The following is a 16522-nucleotide window of genomic DNA, read 5'->3' as shown; positions in this document are numbered from 1 at the left end:
ATCCAAAATAGTTTAATAAAAATCTGGGACCCCTGGCTAAATTAAGCATTGCTCATTAGTTATCTGCATGATTCCCATTTTAATTTCTCCTTCTCACAGCTCCATACATTGTGCGTCTACTGTGATTTTGGTTTTTTATTATGTTAATGTTACATGCTGAGTATTTAGTAAGGGGTTCACAGAACTGTTACAGCTATGCTGTGAGTCTCAGTGTGAAATCTTTTGATGCATACTAAAACTTACCCATTATAACACCTTGTCTATTATGTGATATTATTATATTATGATTTCTTAAGGAAAGTCCATTCATTAATTGTAAAAAGTATTTTTGAAGTTTCACATGCTGGTTAACCCCCCGTGCCCCCGCCTTCCCTCCCAGGATCCATTTCAATAGACATATATACAAACCGCACACTCCACTATTTCATTGGGAACTAGTTTAATATTTTCCATGAAAGAAAGCAGTACAGATTATACAAAAAATGTGAGCTGAATACAAATGTAGACATCAAGATAATGAGCTCATATCTCAATATCTCAATATCAATTTTCCTCTCCCATTCGACATTTGTACAAATGTAATTTATTAATTTAGGAATAAAAAATATGTATGTCTCGATAGAGCATCCCATTTACTGCCATTAAACATAACCACAGAGAAAAATTATAAATAAGTGAACATGAAATGTCAGACTATGATGGATAGATCCCAGATTAAAAATGTCAGACTGACCATGTGCTGACTACCAAGTAAGTAAACAGATAAATATTTGTCTATTTTCATAAATACATATATGCATTATTGGCATGTAACTTAAAAAATTGTTCTCAATTCAGGTTTCAGAAGCTCCCAATAGTCCCTTTCCAGAATCAAATTATCTCTAGATGAGGGAGCATCCATGGTTTTTAAAAAGGCAAAATATGCCCCCTTTCCGGTCAGCCATTGAGCACAACCATAGTGAAATGACATGCACGCATATTTCACTTTTAACTGTTAAATTGATTTTTCCTTCTATAATATAAGTACATATGTAAGTGCCATTTGAACATTGAAATTAAAGGACCACAAAAAGAACCCAGACCACTTCACCTCAATGAAGTGGTCTGGGTGCAGTAGCTTAGAAACATAGAATGTGACGGCAGATAAGAACCATTCGGCCCATCTAGTCTGCCCAATTTTCTAAATACTTTCATTAGTCCCTGGCCTTATCTTATAGTTAGGATAGCCTTATGCCTATCCCACGCATGCTTAAACTCCTTCACTGTGTTAACCTCTACCACTTCAGCTGGAAGGCTATTCCATGCATCCACTGCCCTCTCAGTAAAGTAATACCTCCTCATATTATTTTAAAACCTTTGCCCCTCTAATTTAAGACTATGTCCTCTTGTTGTGGTTGTTTTTCTTCTTTTAAATATGGTCTCCTCCTTCACTGTGTTGATTCCCTTTATGTATTTAAATGTTTCTATAATACCCCCCTTGTCTTGTCTTTCCTCCAAGCTATACATGTTAAGATCCTACCTAGATAGGTAAGGTAAAACTGTAGCATTAGAAATACATGTTTTTATTTCTAATGCTAGTTGCAGAACTACAGGGGTCGCTAAGGTTGTGAGTGTCCTGCCTGTCACATGGGGCCCAGGAGGTGGCCTTAGGAAATATATGGGCAGCTAGGGAGCTCTGATGTTTATAATGAAGTCTTTTCCAAGTGTGTGTAAAATTGCTATCCCTGTGTCCTGAGCTGTTAACTGCACAATATAGTAAAGACAAGAGCGTTTCCCAATACGCAGGCTTATGTCTCCCATACTGAAATTGTTCAGTTCAGTAAAAAATGGGATATTAATATTCTTTACCCAATTCCAATTACCAGAATGTAGCTAACTCTAGGTAATGTTTTGTGAAATATTTAATAAAACCTCAAAATAATGTTTGTACACTGGTCAAGCTATGAATTTATTATAACCGTTTTAACCAGTTTAAGATGGCAGCAAGATGTAAATGAGGAGGCAACGTTAGGTCTTTACAAAAGTCCAGAGTAATTTATATCCCCATGTGTTATTCATCTGATCCTGTGTGCAATGTAATTGACTGGTGGTATCCAATCATAAAGTATGTGTCTGTATTTTAAAATCTTAACCATGCAAATCAATGTGTGTGGGTGGGGAGTGGGGGGACGTTGAGCTGTTCATCTGCTTCATATCAGGAACTAGATGGCCATATTCCTGGCTACTGGGAGTTTCTGGAGATGCACTGAATACTTTTTTTTTAGATCCTAGTTACCACACATGTGACAGAGATAGGAGCCAGGAGCTCTGCCTGTAGTAGGACCTGGGGATATTTTGTTCTTTGTTTTAACCCCAGCTGCCCAATTGGGATGGAATTAGATAATGCTTTTTGGGGGTCTCTTTTGATTTTCATGGAAGCCAATACTTTAGTGCTCATTAGTTCTTAATTCTATTTTATATTTTTTGTTTTTGGAAGCGAAAACAAGAGATTAGGCTGCAGGCAGTCTACAGGCCTTTACTAAATGTCTATTTTATGCAGTGTCATTCTCTGGCCAAAATATCACAAGGCATCTGTCAAATAAAATTGCTCCGCTAACCTTCCAACAAATCCGTCATTTAGTCCAAATTTAGTTTTTTTTTAAAGATCATATTGTGCTGCATAAGTTCATCTGTAAGGCTGGTGGTTGGTGTTTGGAATAACCCTTCATTTTGTGAAAAGTTTAATGTTCTGGGGAACACAAAACTCTGGAAAACTTTATAAATACCATATAACATCTAAAAAGTAGATATATACAGGCGCTTGTGACTAGGATAGGGAGTAGAATAAAGTTGAAGTGAGTTCATTTATGCAATCCTTGATATACAATCAGGATTCATGTGGAACTTGAATTTTGTGCATCAGTGGCTTGAAGGGTCATGTCAGACAGTCAGCATGTGTTTGTGCATTAAAACTGACACGTTAAAGAGAATTTATTATACACTGGAGTCTATGGCTGTCAAACCTTCTGCTGAATGTTATGCTATATTTGTGAAATCAAAGTGTCACTGGCAAGAATATAAGGTTACACTGGGCACTGTTCCAGCTAATAATGCTATGAACTGGAAAGTAACCATTGATGTTTCAGAGTGATGTAGAATGAAGATAGGTAGGATTGAAGGACACATCCATGCTTAAAGGGACACTTTAGAAACAGTGCTTAGAACCAGTTTTGCTGTATAGATCATGCCTCTGAAGTCTTACTGCTGAATTTGCTGCCATTTAGGCATTAAGTCATTTTTGTTTCTTTTTATGCAGCCCTAGCCACACCTCCCCTGGCTGTGACTCACGGCCTTTAGGCTTCTTTTCTCCTGCTCTGAAAATGTAACTTTAATCACATATAGGCTCCTGCAAGGTAGTAGCAGAGTAAGAGATAAGAAATTCTAAATTACAGAATTTCCAATAAAAGAAGTGTTAGCATTAGACAACTCTTTACAGGAAGTGTTTAGGAAAGCTGTGTGATTCACATACATGGATGTGTGGCTAGTTCTGCATAAACACAGTGATTTAACTGCTAAATGACAGAGAATTGAGAGACTGGGGATATATACACCAAAAATGCTTATTTAAACTAAAGTTATTTTGGTGACTATAGCACCACTTAAATTTTACCAGTCAGGAAACCAGCAACACTGTATCTATCTGTAGCTAATGTTTGGCTGTCACCCTCCTAAAAGATAGATAGCATGTGACATGCGGCCCCGGCGGTTTGCCGCACGGGCCGGGGCCGCAAAGTGTGGCAGCTGCTACCCGGTCGCAGGGGGGCCGCAGGGCGGCCGGGCCCCCTGGAGTGCCGGGCCCGGTCACAGCTGCGACCCCTGCGACCGTGGTACGCACGCCACTGCCAGCATATGTTTGGTGAGTTTGCTTTTTAAAGAGAGATAGCATGCAATTGGTGAGGTTTCACTCCTGTTATCGATACATACTGATTTAACCTTTAACCGTATTAACCTTATATATGACATGAAATTAGGGATTTCCATTTTTGTCACATTTTATAACATCAATCTACTCTGTATAAGGACAGGATGGCCATCAAATGGTAAAAAGCAAAATGTACTTGTTATGCCTTGCTTTAACACCAATACTCTAGAAATCCCATTAGTATCCACGATGTCAGGACTGTCTCTATCCTTGGTCCTGAATGAGATTAATCGGCTACGGGGCTATAACAATAAAGCTGCAGAATCAGTTAAATAAAATCAGTAGATTTGTTTTCCAGTTTTTAGAGAGCTTTTTCGGTATAGCTGTTTGATAGCATTTTAGTGAATAATTTAGAGGGACTGTCTTTTTCCTGTGCACTGATGAATTTAAGGAAGCAATATCTGTGTTCATGTTTCAGTGACTGTTGCTTGACATCTCTCTTCCAAACGGTGTAGATGCATTAGTTTTCAGACATATCCGTCCTTGCCAAGTGCATTTGTTTTATGTGCACTATTAAGTACAAAATAATAGTTTTGTGGCTAAATATAATTATGTTTTCTTGTCTTTCTCAGCCACCCTGGGGACCCTGGATTTTAGCTTGCTGTATGATCAAGAAAACAATGCTCTGCACTGCACAATCAATAGAGCGAAGGTACGTTTTGCTCTGCTTTACATGAAGCATCAATTATTATTTGTCCTTGGGAAGGAGGCCTCAATTAACCCTCATACAGAACAGTTATTGTACACAGTGTAATACAATGTGGAAGTGCAATCATCTATTACCTTGGTATTTGTATTGTCACAGGTGTCAGATTGGCAAGAATCTGTTAACTGCTGTTACAAACTCCTTTCTCGGGTGCTCACCTACTTGTTTAAAGTTATCAATTAATGAAACATCGTAGGAAACCTCTACAACTATATGGCAAAGCAATGCCAAACTAAATTTACTCTATAAATGTATCTTCCACTTTTCTTAACTGGTGTTTTACTACTGTAGAAGACTACATTTCTCTATCAGGGCTCCACATGGATTGCAAATGGTTTTAATCTTCCCTTTTCCCTCAATATACAGTAAGTTTGTAGGTGACCGCCAAAAAACACCCATGCTAAATAGTTTCTAAATTTTGACCTGAGTTTAGAAATGCCCAATGTTAACATGTTCTTAGCTTTTGTTTGGAAAGTTATAGGGCAATAAGTACAAGCAGCACTTTGCTATTTGCAAACCATTTTTTTTTCAAAATTAAAGAAAGCTACATTGTAACACTGATATCTCTTAGGAATCCCTGAATAACCCTTCACATGCATATATTTTTTAAAAGAAGACAACCTAAGGTATTAAACTTGGGGTATTTTGACTCTTTTAATGCAACCATTTTACCACAAATCTAAAAAAAATAATAATAATTGGTGAATTTTTGACACACATAGCAATTTAAGAATACATGTACTGAGAACTGTAAGGGTTACTGCCAATGAACACCCCTATATGTGTTCAGCAACATCTCCCGAGTACAGCGATACCACTCATGTATAGCTGTGTCGGGTTCTCTGGGGGCTAAAAGACCTTATTTTGGAGGGTTTTCCATCTTGGAATTTTCACAGCTGGTCATCATGCACCTATGTCCTATTTGGGACATTTTTGAAGCCGGCCAATGTAATTTACCCCCAAAAAACCATATGTTTTTGAAAAGTAGACACCCTAGGGTATTTCAAATGGTGGTATTTTAACACTTTCCATGCACTAATTCTACCACCAGTCTTTGTCAAACATTAGGGTAGGCATGGTTTTGTGTTATTTTTCTCTAACATTGTACTTTAGGCATGGATTTGTAGTTCCTGTTATGTGTTACTGACAAAGAACACCCCAATATGTGTTAAGGAACATCTCCTGAGTACAACAGTTCCCCCAATGTACAGATGCTATGGGCTTTTGCAAACTTACAGGGGTCAAATGTGGGACCTTCCCCTTTTCCATGTTTGCACATTGAAATTTGCCAGATTGGTTTGCTGGACCTATGTTGCCTTTGAGACTGTATAGCAGCCCAGGAATGAAAATTAACCCCATCATGGCATACCATTTGTAAAAGTAGACAACCCACGGTATTCAAAATGGGGTATGTCCAGTCTTTTTTTAGTAGCCACTTAGTTACAAACCCTGGCCAAAATTAGCGTTTATAGTTTTTTTGCATTTTTCACACATAAACTGCCATTTCACCGATGATATTATCATTTTACATTTTACTGCTCTAAAACACTCCTATTTGTGTAGAGTAATGTCTCACAAGTACAACAGTACCCCTCAAGTACAGGTTTTATTGTGATTTGGAAAGTTACAGAGTAAAACGTAAGATTTGCCAATTTCTGTTTTTGTAAATTGCTATTTTCCATGTTGCCTTTGAGACGGTATGGCAGCTGAGAAATGAAAATTAACCCCACCATGACATACCATTTGAAAATGTAGACAACCCAGGGTATTCAAAATGGGGTATCTCCAGTCTTTTGTAGTAGCCACTTAGCCACAAACGCTTGCCAAAGTTAGCGTTCATATTTGTTTTTTGCATATTTTTTACACAAAACCTACACTTTTACTGGTGATTTCATCGTCGTGATAAGATTTACTGTTTTAAACACTCATATTTGTGTTCAGCAAAGTTTCCCAAGTATAAAAATACCTCTCATGTACAGGTTTTATTGTGTTTTGGAAAGTTACAGGGTCAATATAGGGCTTGGTCAATTCAGTTTGCCAGTTTGTTTTGCTCGGTCCATGTGTCTTTTTGTAACCATATGGTAGCCCAAGAATGTGAATTAACCCCATCATGTCATACCATTTTCAAATGTAGCAAACCTAGGGTATTCAAAATGGGGTATTTCCAGTCTTTTGCCACTTAGTCACAAATGCTGGCCAAAGTTAGCGTTTTTATTTTTATTTTTTAAACAAAACCTGCTCTTTTACTGGTGATATCATCGTCCGGATAAGTTTTACTTTTTAAAACACTCATATTTGTTTTCAGTGAAGTCGTTTGAGTACAACAATACCCCCATGTAAATGTTTTATAGTGTTTTGGAAAGTTACGGGGTAAATATAGGGCTTGACAATTACATTCTCTGGACTGTCTGCCTGGATTGTCCTTCGAATTATAAGTAATAAAATCAAATAATTATGTAGTTAATAGTTAAATATATAGTATAGTTAAATATATATGTAGAATATGTGTGTATAAAATTCCTCTTCCTGTCTCATCTGAGATTCTTGGCTGAAATCAGCAAATCTAATGGCTAGTGTAGGACTTTTGAGGCTTGCCTTGACGTGGCAGGTGAGCTTAAATTCAAATGGCCATTGGAATGAAACTAAAGAGCCTACATTTTGTTTAAATGCACATGTAGGGATTTGGGCAAGAGCGCAGGCAACTTTCTCTTTGATTTTAATATATATATATATATATATATATAAATATATATTTTTATTTTATATGAGATATATATATTATTTTTTTATATACACACACACAAACATATAATACGTGTGTGTATAATATGTGTGTGTGTGTGTTTGTGTGTATATGTATATACACACAGACACACACACACTTTTATTTCCTATATATGTATAATATATTATAAAATAAATAAATCGTCTTTGACAATTGTTTTTTTGTCGGACGTACCTAGTACGTCCGCAGTTGTTAAGGGGATACATGTAATTATAACGCCATTCTAAATGTTTTTAAATATATTTAAATATATATGTATATCGATATCAAAACACAGTTAGAACAAATTTAAACCTGTATATAATTTTTTTAACTTAATTAAATTTTTATTTTTATTTTATTTTTTCTATTTATTTATTGATTATTTTATATATATATATATATATATATATATATATAAAATTAATGCTATTCTAAGTGTACTTTAATATTTTATATATAAAATACATATATATATATATGTAATACACTTTTAATAATGATGTATGCATGTGCATGTGTATGTGCATATATATGTGTATATATGTTCATCAGGATAACATAATTATTAAAATAAGCAAGCTTATATAGGAAATATCTTAATTAAGGTACTTACGAATTCAGGTGATGTTATCCTGATGAAAGCTCCATGAGGAGCTGAAACGTTGATGTCCTGTATTGAATAAAGAAAACTGTAAAGATTGATAAAGTCCTGGAGTGCCGGTATTTATTTGGATATATCACTTTTGCTGCCAGAGCACCAGGTACCAACAAGTTTGTTTGGGTTGGAGTGCAAGAATCTTTTCTCATTTTTGTATATATATTTATTTATATATATACTGAGTAATTTTATTAACTTTTCTAAACTTTTGTTGAGGTTTTACAAACTTTGTAAAACAGTTCTGCAGGCATTAGGACGACTGCCTGAGAGCTCAGCCTGGCCCTCTTCAGGCACTGCACAAGCCGGATATTCCGGCCATGTGATCATGAGGACCTTGCGATCACATGGCCCCAGTTGGGGGAAGGGCAGGGGGGTGGAATAGACTGCCTGGGATGTCAGTCAAGTCCCCACATCACAATCGCTGACGGGGGATTGCCATCGATCAGGTATGTCCCTATTTGCTATCGGACGTACCAGGTACGTCCAAGGTCGTTAACAACCATTTTTTGTCAAACGAACGTGGTACGTCTGAGGTCGGGTAGGGGTTAACAAGTAGTGGTTCTAGAATAGGATGCCCATTAACAAGCAGTATAGAATAGCATGCTCCTTAACAAGTGGTGGCCCTTGAATAGCATGTTTTTTTAACAAGAAGTGGTTTGAGAATAGTATGCCCTTTAACAAACAGTATAGAATAGCATGCTTTTTTAACAAGTAGTGGCTCTAGTATAGTGTAGTGTGCTCTTTAACAAACAGTATATAATAACATGCTCTTTAACAAGCAGTGTCTCTAGAATATTATGCTCTAGTCTCTGTAACGGGTAGTGATTATGAAATAGAATACTTGGAGTCAGGTGACAGGGCGACATAGCACTGACACATTAGCCACCAGGGAGTTATGATAATTTGTGCAATAATCCCATCGGACTGGATGTCAAATCCTGCTAGTGTCAGTTAATTTAGGACAGCCATTCTTAAGCAACAGTCACTGGTTGATAGGAAGTCTTTTTAGACTTCTGATAGATGTGTTAAGGACATAATGAATTCTCATAGAGAATAAATGCAGAATAGTCAATATTCTTGGCAGATGGAGAACAGACAAATACAGAGGACATGTTGCCCATGTAATATAGACTATCTATGCTAACGATTTTAACTCCTTTCTTACAACAATGGTTACACACACAGAGATAATATATTAAAATGTAAGTAATAAAGACAGCCATGAATTGATATATCCAAAGCTCACGACTTGTTTTACATTTGTTAATATGTGAATGTTTTTCACAGTATCTTCATGATGATTGCAACCAACAGGGAAATGCTGAAAAAGTAACACATCAACAACAACAGCAATAATAATAATGCTTCAATATAATTAACCTTAATATTGTGGCTCAGTCCTCCAGGGGATTCCCTGGTGCTGTTCATACATGCCTTTCTTTCCCTGGCAGATTCTGTGCAATGCATAAACACAAAAGTAGCGAATGTCTTGAAAATATGGTCCATGAAGCCATGTCTACCTTTCTATTGGTTTCACATTGTTACTAAGGGCTGTCAGTAGACAGGCTCTATCTTTAGTCTAAAGTTTTAATGGGGATTCAATATTTACTTCCTGTAAGTTGCTGGTCTTTGAGGCTGTTAGTGTTTCTGTTAGATAGGCACACTGCTGTCTGAAGTGTTTATACCATTACATATTAACTATAAAGGAAGTGCTATTTTTTTTATAAGGTAAGAATAAAAATATGATAGGATATGGATTATTTATTTTATTCATTGTGGTTAATAAAACAAAATGCAGCACCTTCACACTGATTTGAATAGAGAGACAAATATTGTATCTTGCCATTTACAGAAACACTCTTCACACCATAACCATTACAGCACTCTGCAGTGATTATGGTGCCAGTAGCGCCCTGCACCAGAGCCCAGTGTCAGTAGTCCAGCTGTTTTAGAATGGTTTCACTTCCTATCTGGGTTCCACACTGGGTGATGCTCACCTCCTCTACTACAACTGACAGAGCTTTTGTTAATTATCCTGAGGTAAACCCTACAGTGCAGAGCTAGCTCATTGGCTGAGCTTCAGTGGATAGCTTTCTGACAATGAGTTAAGCCCTGTGCTCCTATGATTAACTCAAACAGAGAGCTTCTGGATCTTTAGAGGCTGTAGTTAACGTGGTCACTACTTGAATCATCATTACAACTTCAACTTTATTGTACATGTGATATTGCAGTGCAATACCATGAATAAAGAAAAGGTTTACAGACATAAATAGGAGGTATATTAGCTATTCAAATGTCAGAGTTCACTACCCCAGAGAGCTTACGAACAAAATTATGAATGAATACTGCAATTTAGAAAAAGGTCAGGTTCAAGCTATGGCACTTGTGATTAGATTACTGCATATTGTTCAAATAAATATCTTGCTCCAGAGCTACCTTTGGGATTTATGAAACTAGTTGAATACTAGTGTCAATGGACCAATATCATTTAACAATACAAATACATCAATATTTTTATTAGGAATTCATATTTGTATCGATAGAATGTTTTTCTAGCTCGCTGACTGATTGCAGCATAAAACTAAGTATTCAATAAATATTCATGTTCATAAATCAAATAAACTGCAGTTTTGGGACAGCCACATATTTGGAACAAAAACTAAAATTCCTACTTTTGCCGAGTTGAAGCATCTGGAGCGGATTTCCACCACGTTTTGGAAGAGTGTCTCGGGCCTCTCAACCAAGCGAGCCTGCAGCAGAAAGTAATTAATGGTTGCTGGGTCCAAATAAGCAGGAAAGCCTCCGAAGAAACTCTGATTAAAGGGTGGTATTAAAATCCAACATTTATTGCTAAATTCTAAATTTCAATATTGGAAAAATAGAAACAAAAATGGAACAAACATCAGTTACATTTTATGCCACATAGATCTGGCAACCATTTCTTCCTTGTTTTCTGGAGAACATTATCACTTTTTAGTTGTATTGTACTTTATCATGAGGTGATAGACATATGGTTATAACACTTCAACTTCAACAGAGAAAAAAACTAAAGTCAACATTAAGAATGAAAAACAACACTACATGAAAAACATACTACACAGGGATTATCATAAAAGGGTTTATAGTGAAAAAAAAATAAAAAAATAGTGATGTATCAAAGTGCTTCCATTGAGGTGGGGTTGACTCTAAGGGCTTCCAGAGTATATAAACTAATGTGAAAAGACAAAAGATGTTAATATATTTGCTTTTTAGCCAAGGATGCCTGTTGTATTAACATTCTCTGAGTATTGTGTTATGTGCTAACCACACTGTAGTAGCGGACATATCTGTATTAAGATTCAAGTGGAAATAACTCAAAACTCTGGGATCATTACCTCTCATCCAGGGCTATTCTTTAACCCCTTAAGGACACATGACATGTGTGACACGTCATGATTCCCTTTTATTCCAGAAGTTTGGTCCTTTTGTCCAATTGGACAAAATAAGGTGAACATGTCAGAATTCCGAGCAAAGTGCCAATTCTTATATTTACTAAAGCTAATTCTGGTTGGAATTCAACTATATAGAGATAGAATGCATCTAGCAGGATGCATATTTGCAAATTATCGTTTACTTGCTTTTATTCAAGTGAACAATAATTTGAAGTATAATTTGCCCACTAGCAACACTGGCAGCTAGCATGCAAATAGTTCAAAAACAACAAAACATTGACAGTGTGAGTGGTAATCATGTGGTGGCTGGCTAGTAAGTGGTGGCAAATTTATAAGTTTATTTTTTTTCTAAAGTCTATAGGGGTCAATATGACACTCACATTAGTAGAACATGGCACCTTACGGCAAAGAACTCTCTGAGGGTCTGAAAAAAAGAATTGTTGCTCTACATAAAGAAGGCCTAAGCTATAAGAAGATTGCCTGAAACTGAGCTGCAGCATGGTGGGCAAAACCATACAGCGGTTTCACAGGACAGGTTCCACTCAGAACAGGCCTCGCCATGGTCGACGAAAGAAGTTGAGTGCACGTGCTCATTGTGGCGAAACCGACCTCGCCACGTGTCCTTGGAGGGGGCTGATTGCCCGCCTCTTGCCTTTGGACTATGGACCAGACTTTATGGGAATGTGATACCCCAGATAGCCATACCATGGAGCCTATTCATATAATGAAAGACTATGGGAAAGACTTTAGCTCCATGGCAATTGTACTGTGTGAGTAGGATCTGTGCGCTATTCGGTAGTTTTGTGCGTGCAGATCCCAGCTATCTGGGGATAGGTGAAATGTCTGTGTGTTATGTGTAAATGTGACTTTATGTATTTTAAAGTGTTTTATGTCGTTTTGCAACCATGTGGTTAATGGAGTCTGCCTTTAGTCCTGGGTAATTGGATTACTTCTCCAATTAACTCCAGGGCAGAAGGGAGGAAACCAGGGTGCATTGTGGGGATGTTTTTCTGCCAGCCAGAAAGGAACAAAAGATACTTTTAGTAACTTTTGAACCCCTGGTCGGATTCATGCCATTTTTTAATATGTTGTTCCCCTGAATGGATTGATTGTGGATATGTATTTTTATGTGAATGTGATGTATGGTTTTAAAGTTATGAAAGTTGTGTAAAAGTATATTTTACACTGTATGCATAATGGGATTATGTGTCACACTAAGGGGAGGGGATGTGTGGGAGGTAACATCTATGTCATTGGTTCTTTTATGCCTCCCCCTGGGTGTGGCCTGTATGTGTGAGTTGGAAATAAAAGCCAGGCTGGATGAGCCAGTCGAGAGTTCCTGTTTTACCCTCAAAGTGATGTGTCGTCTCATTATTGGGGGGGAGGATTTATTGCATGCTGTTCCAGTTGACTGCTAGGAGTGCAAGCCTATTCATATGGTTCCTATTCAACGGTCTACAGCATTCCAATGCTTGAGAAGGTTCATATGCTGCATCGGTTCGGTGATTGTGGTGTCTGCCAGAGTGCTTGGAGTCCTCAGGAAGCACTAGGAGCATCCATTAACGGAGGTACCAAGTCGGGGTGCCAGGCGATCCGTTACATTGGTGGCAGCGGTGGGATGGCGTCCTAGTGCGAGGTAAAGCAGCTCGGAGACACAGTACATTTGGATTTACAAATTGAGGGCGACGCTAGTGTGCCTACAGCGTCCCTGTCTACACAAAGATTTGGGAAAATGGGGTTCGTAGACCCCTGGGCAACACACACACCTGAGGAAGAGAGTGAATTAGAATGGAGAGATAATGCCCGGAAAGAATTATGGTACGATGCCCTGGAGGAAGTCCAGTATCAACGGCAGCAGCGCCTTCCTGGTGTCGCATACCAGTTGGAGGAACAAATGGCCTGGCGGATGCCACTTCTGGGAGATCAACCTGGAGGGCAGCGGGTAAGACAACTCGAGTACCTCGTGGAAAGGGAACTGAGCCTGGACGCCTCATACCGGGCACTGTGGTGGTGCACTGTCCAGCCAGAGACGTGGAGGGCAGAGGGCATCCAGCCAGAGGGGGAGAACTACACAAGCCCTGGCCTGTTGTGGAAAGCCTTAGTGGAGGATGTCGACTTCGGCAGTCCAGCAGAGTCACGGTACTGGGCTTTCTTTCATTACCGAGGTGAGATGATACAGGGCCCGAGATCTATTGGACTGGGAGAAGACCTCCGCCGTTTCGCTGCCATGGAACGAGAGCTGGAGATGGACTATGTAAAACTATTAAATTCCTGCCAGCCGCAGAGCAGGGACGCAGACCGGGAAAACTGGGTGGCAGACCCAGACCTGCTAGCCTATAGCTGGGAAAACGCGGCAGAGGTACCCCCTGCTTCACTACCAGTTGCAGAAGTAGGGGACCTCATAGACTGGTCCTGGAGAGACCCACAGATGGCAGGTGGAGATGGGATCGAGGTCTCTCTACCGGCCCTACAGGGATGCTGGGCAGTCGGCCCAGATCCCCAGCGGCAGGTTACAGTTCAGAGAGAGGAGCTTGTTACACCCTCTCTCCAGCGGCAGCCTAACCCACCAAGGGGAGACCATAAGCCCCACACCAGCGCAGATGGGACAGTGGTCTCCGCGCCCAAGTTACAGGGAGCTGAAGGAGCCGTCCTCCCTCCCCAGCAGCAGTGTGATTTGTTGGGAATTGGGAGCCCGGTCTCCATTCCCCAGCGGCAGAGTATCCAGCAGGGAATAGAGAGCCCAGCCCCCTTTCCCCCACAGCAGGACTCTGTGCTGGGAGGAGAGACAGTCGGTCTCCCTCCGCAGAGACGGGAAGTATGCATGGGAGAGGAGATTGTTACCACCTCTCCCCAGCACCGGATCATTAATGTACAGGGAATAGAGAGCCCAGTCTCTATTCCCCAGCGGCAGAGTGTTCTAATGGGAGAGGAGCTGGTTACCACCTCTCCCCAGCGGCAGCTTAATGTACCAGTCTCTGCCCCCTCAGCAACCTACCAAGGCAGCCTACCAGTCCCCCACACAGCCGTGGTGAGGCACCTGAACCTGGACAAGATTCTCCCTCACCCAGGTGTAGTAACTGTTTATTGTGGGTGGGCTGCTCTGCTGTTTATGTCTTGTGGGTGGGCTGCTGGACTAACAAGGGCACTGACCGGCAGGAGGTCAAGTACCCTGCTAGTCTGGGGGGTAAAGGGGAGAAGTGTGGCGAAACCGACCTCGCCACGTGTCCTTGGAGGGGGCTGATTGCCCGCCTCTTGCCTTTGGACTATGGACCAGACTTTATGGGAATGTGATACCCCAGATAGCCATACCATGGAGCCTATTCATATAATGAAAGACTATGGGAAAGACTTTAGCTCCATGGCAATTGTACTGTGTGAGTAGGATCTGTGCGCTATTCTGTAGTTTTGTGCGTGCAGATCCCAGCTATCTGGGGATAGGTGAAATGTCTGTGTGTTATGTGTAAATGTGACTTTATGTATTTTAAAGTGTTTTATGTCGTTTTGCAACCATGTGGTTAATGGAGTCTGCCTTTAGTCCTGGGTAATTGGATTACTTCTCCAATTAACTCCAGGGCAGAAGGGAGGAAACCAGGGTGCATTGTGGGGATGTTTTTCTGCCAGCCAGAAAGGAACAAAAGATACTTTTAGTAACTTTTGAACCCCTGGTCGGATTCATGCCATTTTTTAATATGTTGTTCCCCTGAATGGATTGATTGTGGATATGTATTTTTATGTGAATGTGATGTATGGTTTTAAAGTTATGAAAGTTGTGTAAAAGTATATTTTACACTGTATGCATAATGGGATTATGTGTCACACTAAGGGGAGGGGATGTGTGGGAGGTAACATCTATGTCATTGGTTCTTTTATGCCTCCCCCTGGGTGTGGCCTGCATGTGTGAGTTGGAAATAAAAGCCAGGCTGGATGAGCCAGTCGAGAGTTCCTGTTTTACCCTCAAAGTGATGTGTCGTCTCATTATTGGGGGGGAGGATTTATTGCATGCTGTTCCAGTTGACTGCTAGGAGTGCAAGCCTATTCGTATGGTTCCTATTCAACGGTCTACAGCATTCCAATGCTTGAGAAGGTTCATATGCTGCATCGGTTCGGTGATTGTGGTGTCTGCCAGAGTGCTTGGAGTCCTCAGGAAGCACTAGGAGCATCCATTAACGGAGGTACCAAGTCGGGGTGCCAGGCGATCCGTTACACTCATCGTCATATCCAGAGTTTGCCTTTGGGAAATAGACGTATGAGTGCTGCCAGCATTGCTGCAGAGGTTGAAGAGGTGGGGGGTCAGCCTGTCAGTGCTCAAACCATACACCACACACTGGATCAAATTGGTCTGCATGTCTGTCGTCCCAGAAGGAAGCCTCTTCTTTTCTTTTTTTTTTTTTTCGATTTGTAGTTTTTTATTGGTTTATCACAGGAAGGAAAAGGACAGAAAGGAAAAAGGGGGGAGGAGGGGGTAGGCTGACATTCACAATTCGTGTTCATCATTTTGGGTTCATCATTACATGGTTAATATGCCAATTATCCACATCAAATCCAACAGTTCAGACTAGCTAACACAAATTGATCTATTCTTGGTTTTCCCGTTACATAACCTCACATAACCTTACAAGGATACTATACAAATGTTGTTCTGGTGTGTGCGTTATCTGACACATTGGTAATATGTTTGCGAAAGTGTACCTCCCACGGGTTAACTACTCTGGTGATGGGGAGTAGCGTAATAGTGGTTACAGAAACATAAACCTATATGTGTGACTATGTCCAAACAGACACTCTTTAAGTGTTACAAATCCCCACTATATGGCTGCTGTAGCCGTGTGAGAACCTTGGGGAAAACATGTAGAACGTGCACAGTATACATTAGATTAGACCACTTGGCTATCTCTGTTATGGTACAGGGTAACTTGGCTGTGCTAATATCTGTGCTTGACCTGTCTTTCAATGGACAATTGACACATTTTGACACTCAAGTGCGATATTCAATGTACCA

General features: G+C 39.8%; 1 protein-coding gene across 1 annotated transcript in view; it reads left to right on the top strand.

Moving 5' to 3' along the window:
• DOC2B (double C2 domain beta) overlaps positions 1-16522 on the top strand; it is a 723119-nt gene that overhangs the window by 204971 nt on the left and 501626 nt on the right. Inside the window, exon 2 of the mRNA XM_063456994.1 lies at positions 4534-4613. Coding sequence (XP_063313064.1) covers positions 4534-4613 — 80 coding nt within the window. The remainder of the gene's footprint in view (positions 1-4533; positions 4614-16522) is intronic.

The sequence above is a fragment of the Pelobates fuscus genome, chromosome 1, assembly GCF_036172605.1.
Source record: "Pelobates fuscus isolate aPelFus1 chromosome 1, aPelFus1.pri, whole genome shotgun sequence".
In the NCBI taxonomy this organism is placed as follows: domain Eukaryota; kingdom Metazoa; phylum Chordata; class Amphibia; order Anura; family Pelobatidae; genus Pelobates; species Pelobates fuscus.
Note: the sequence above shows the minus strand (reverse complement) of the source record. Positions and strands in the feature narration are given on the sequence as shown.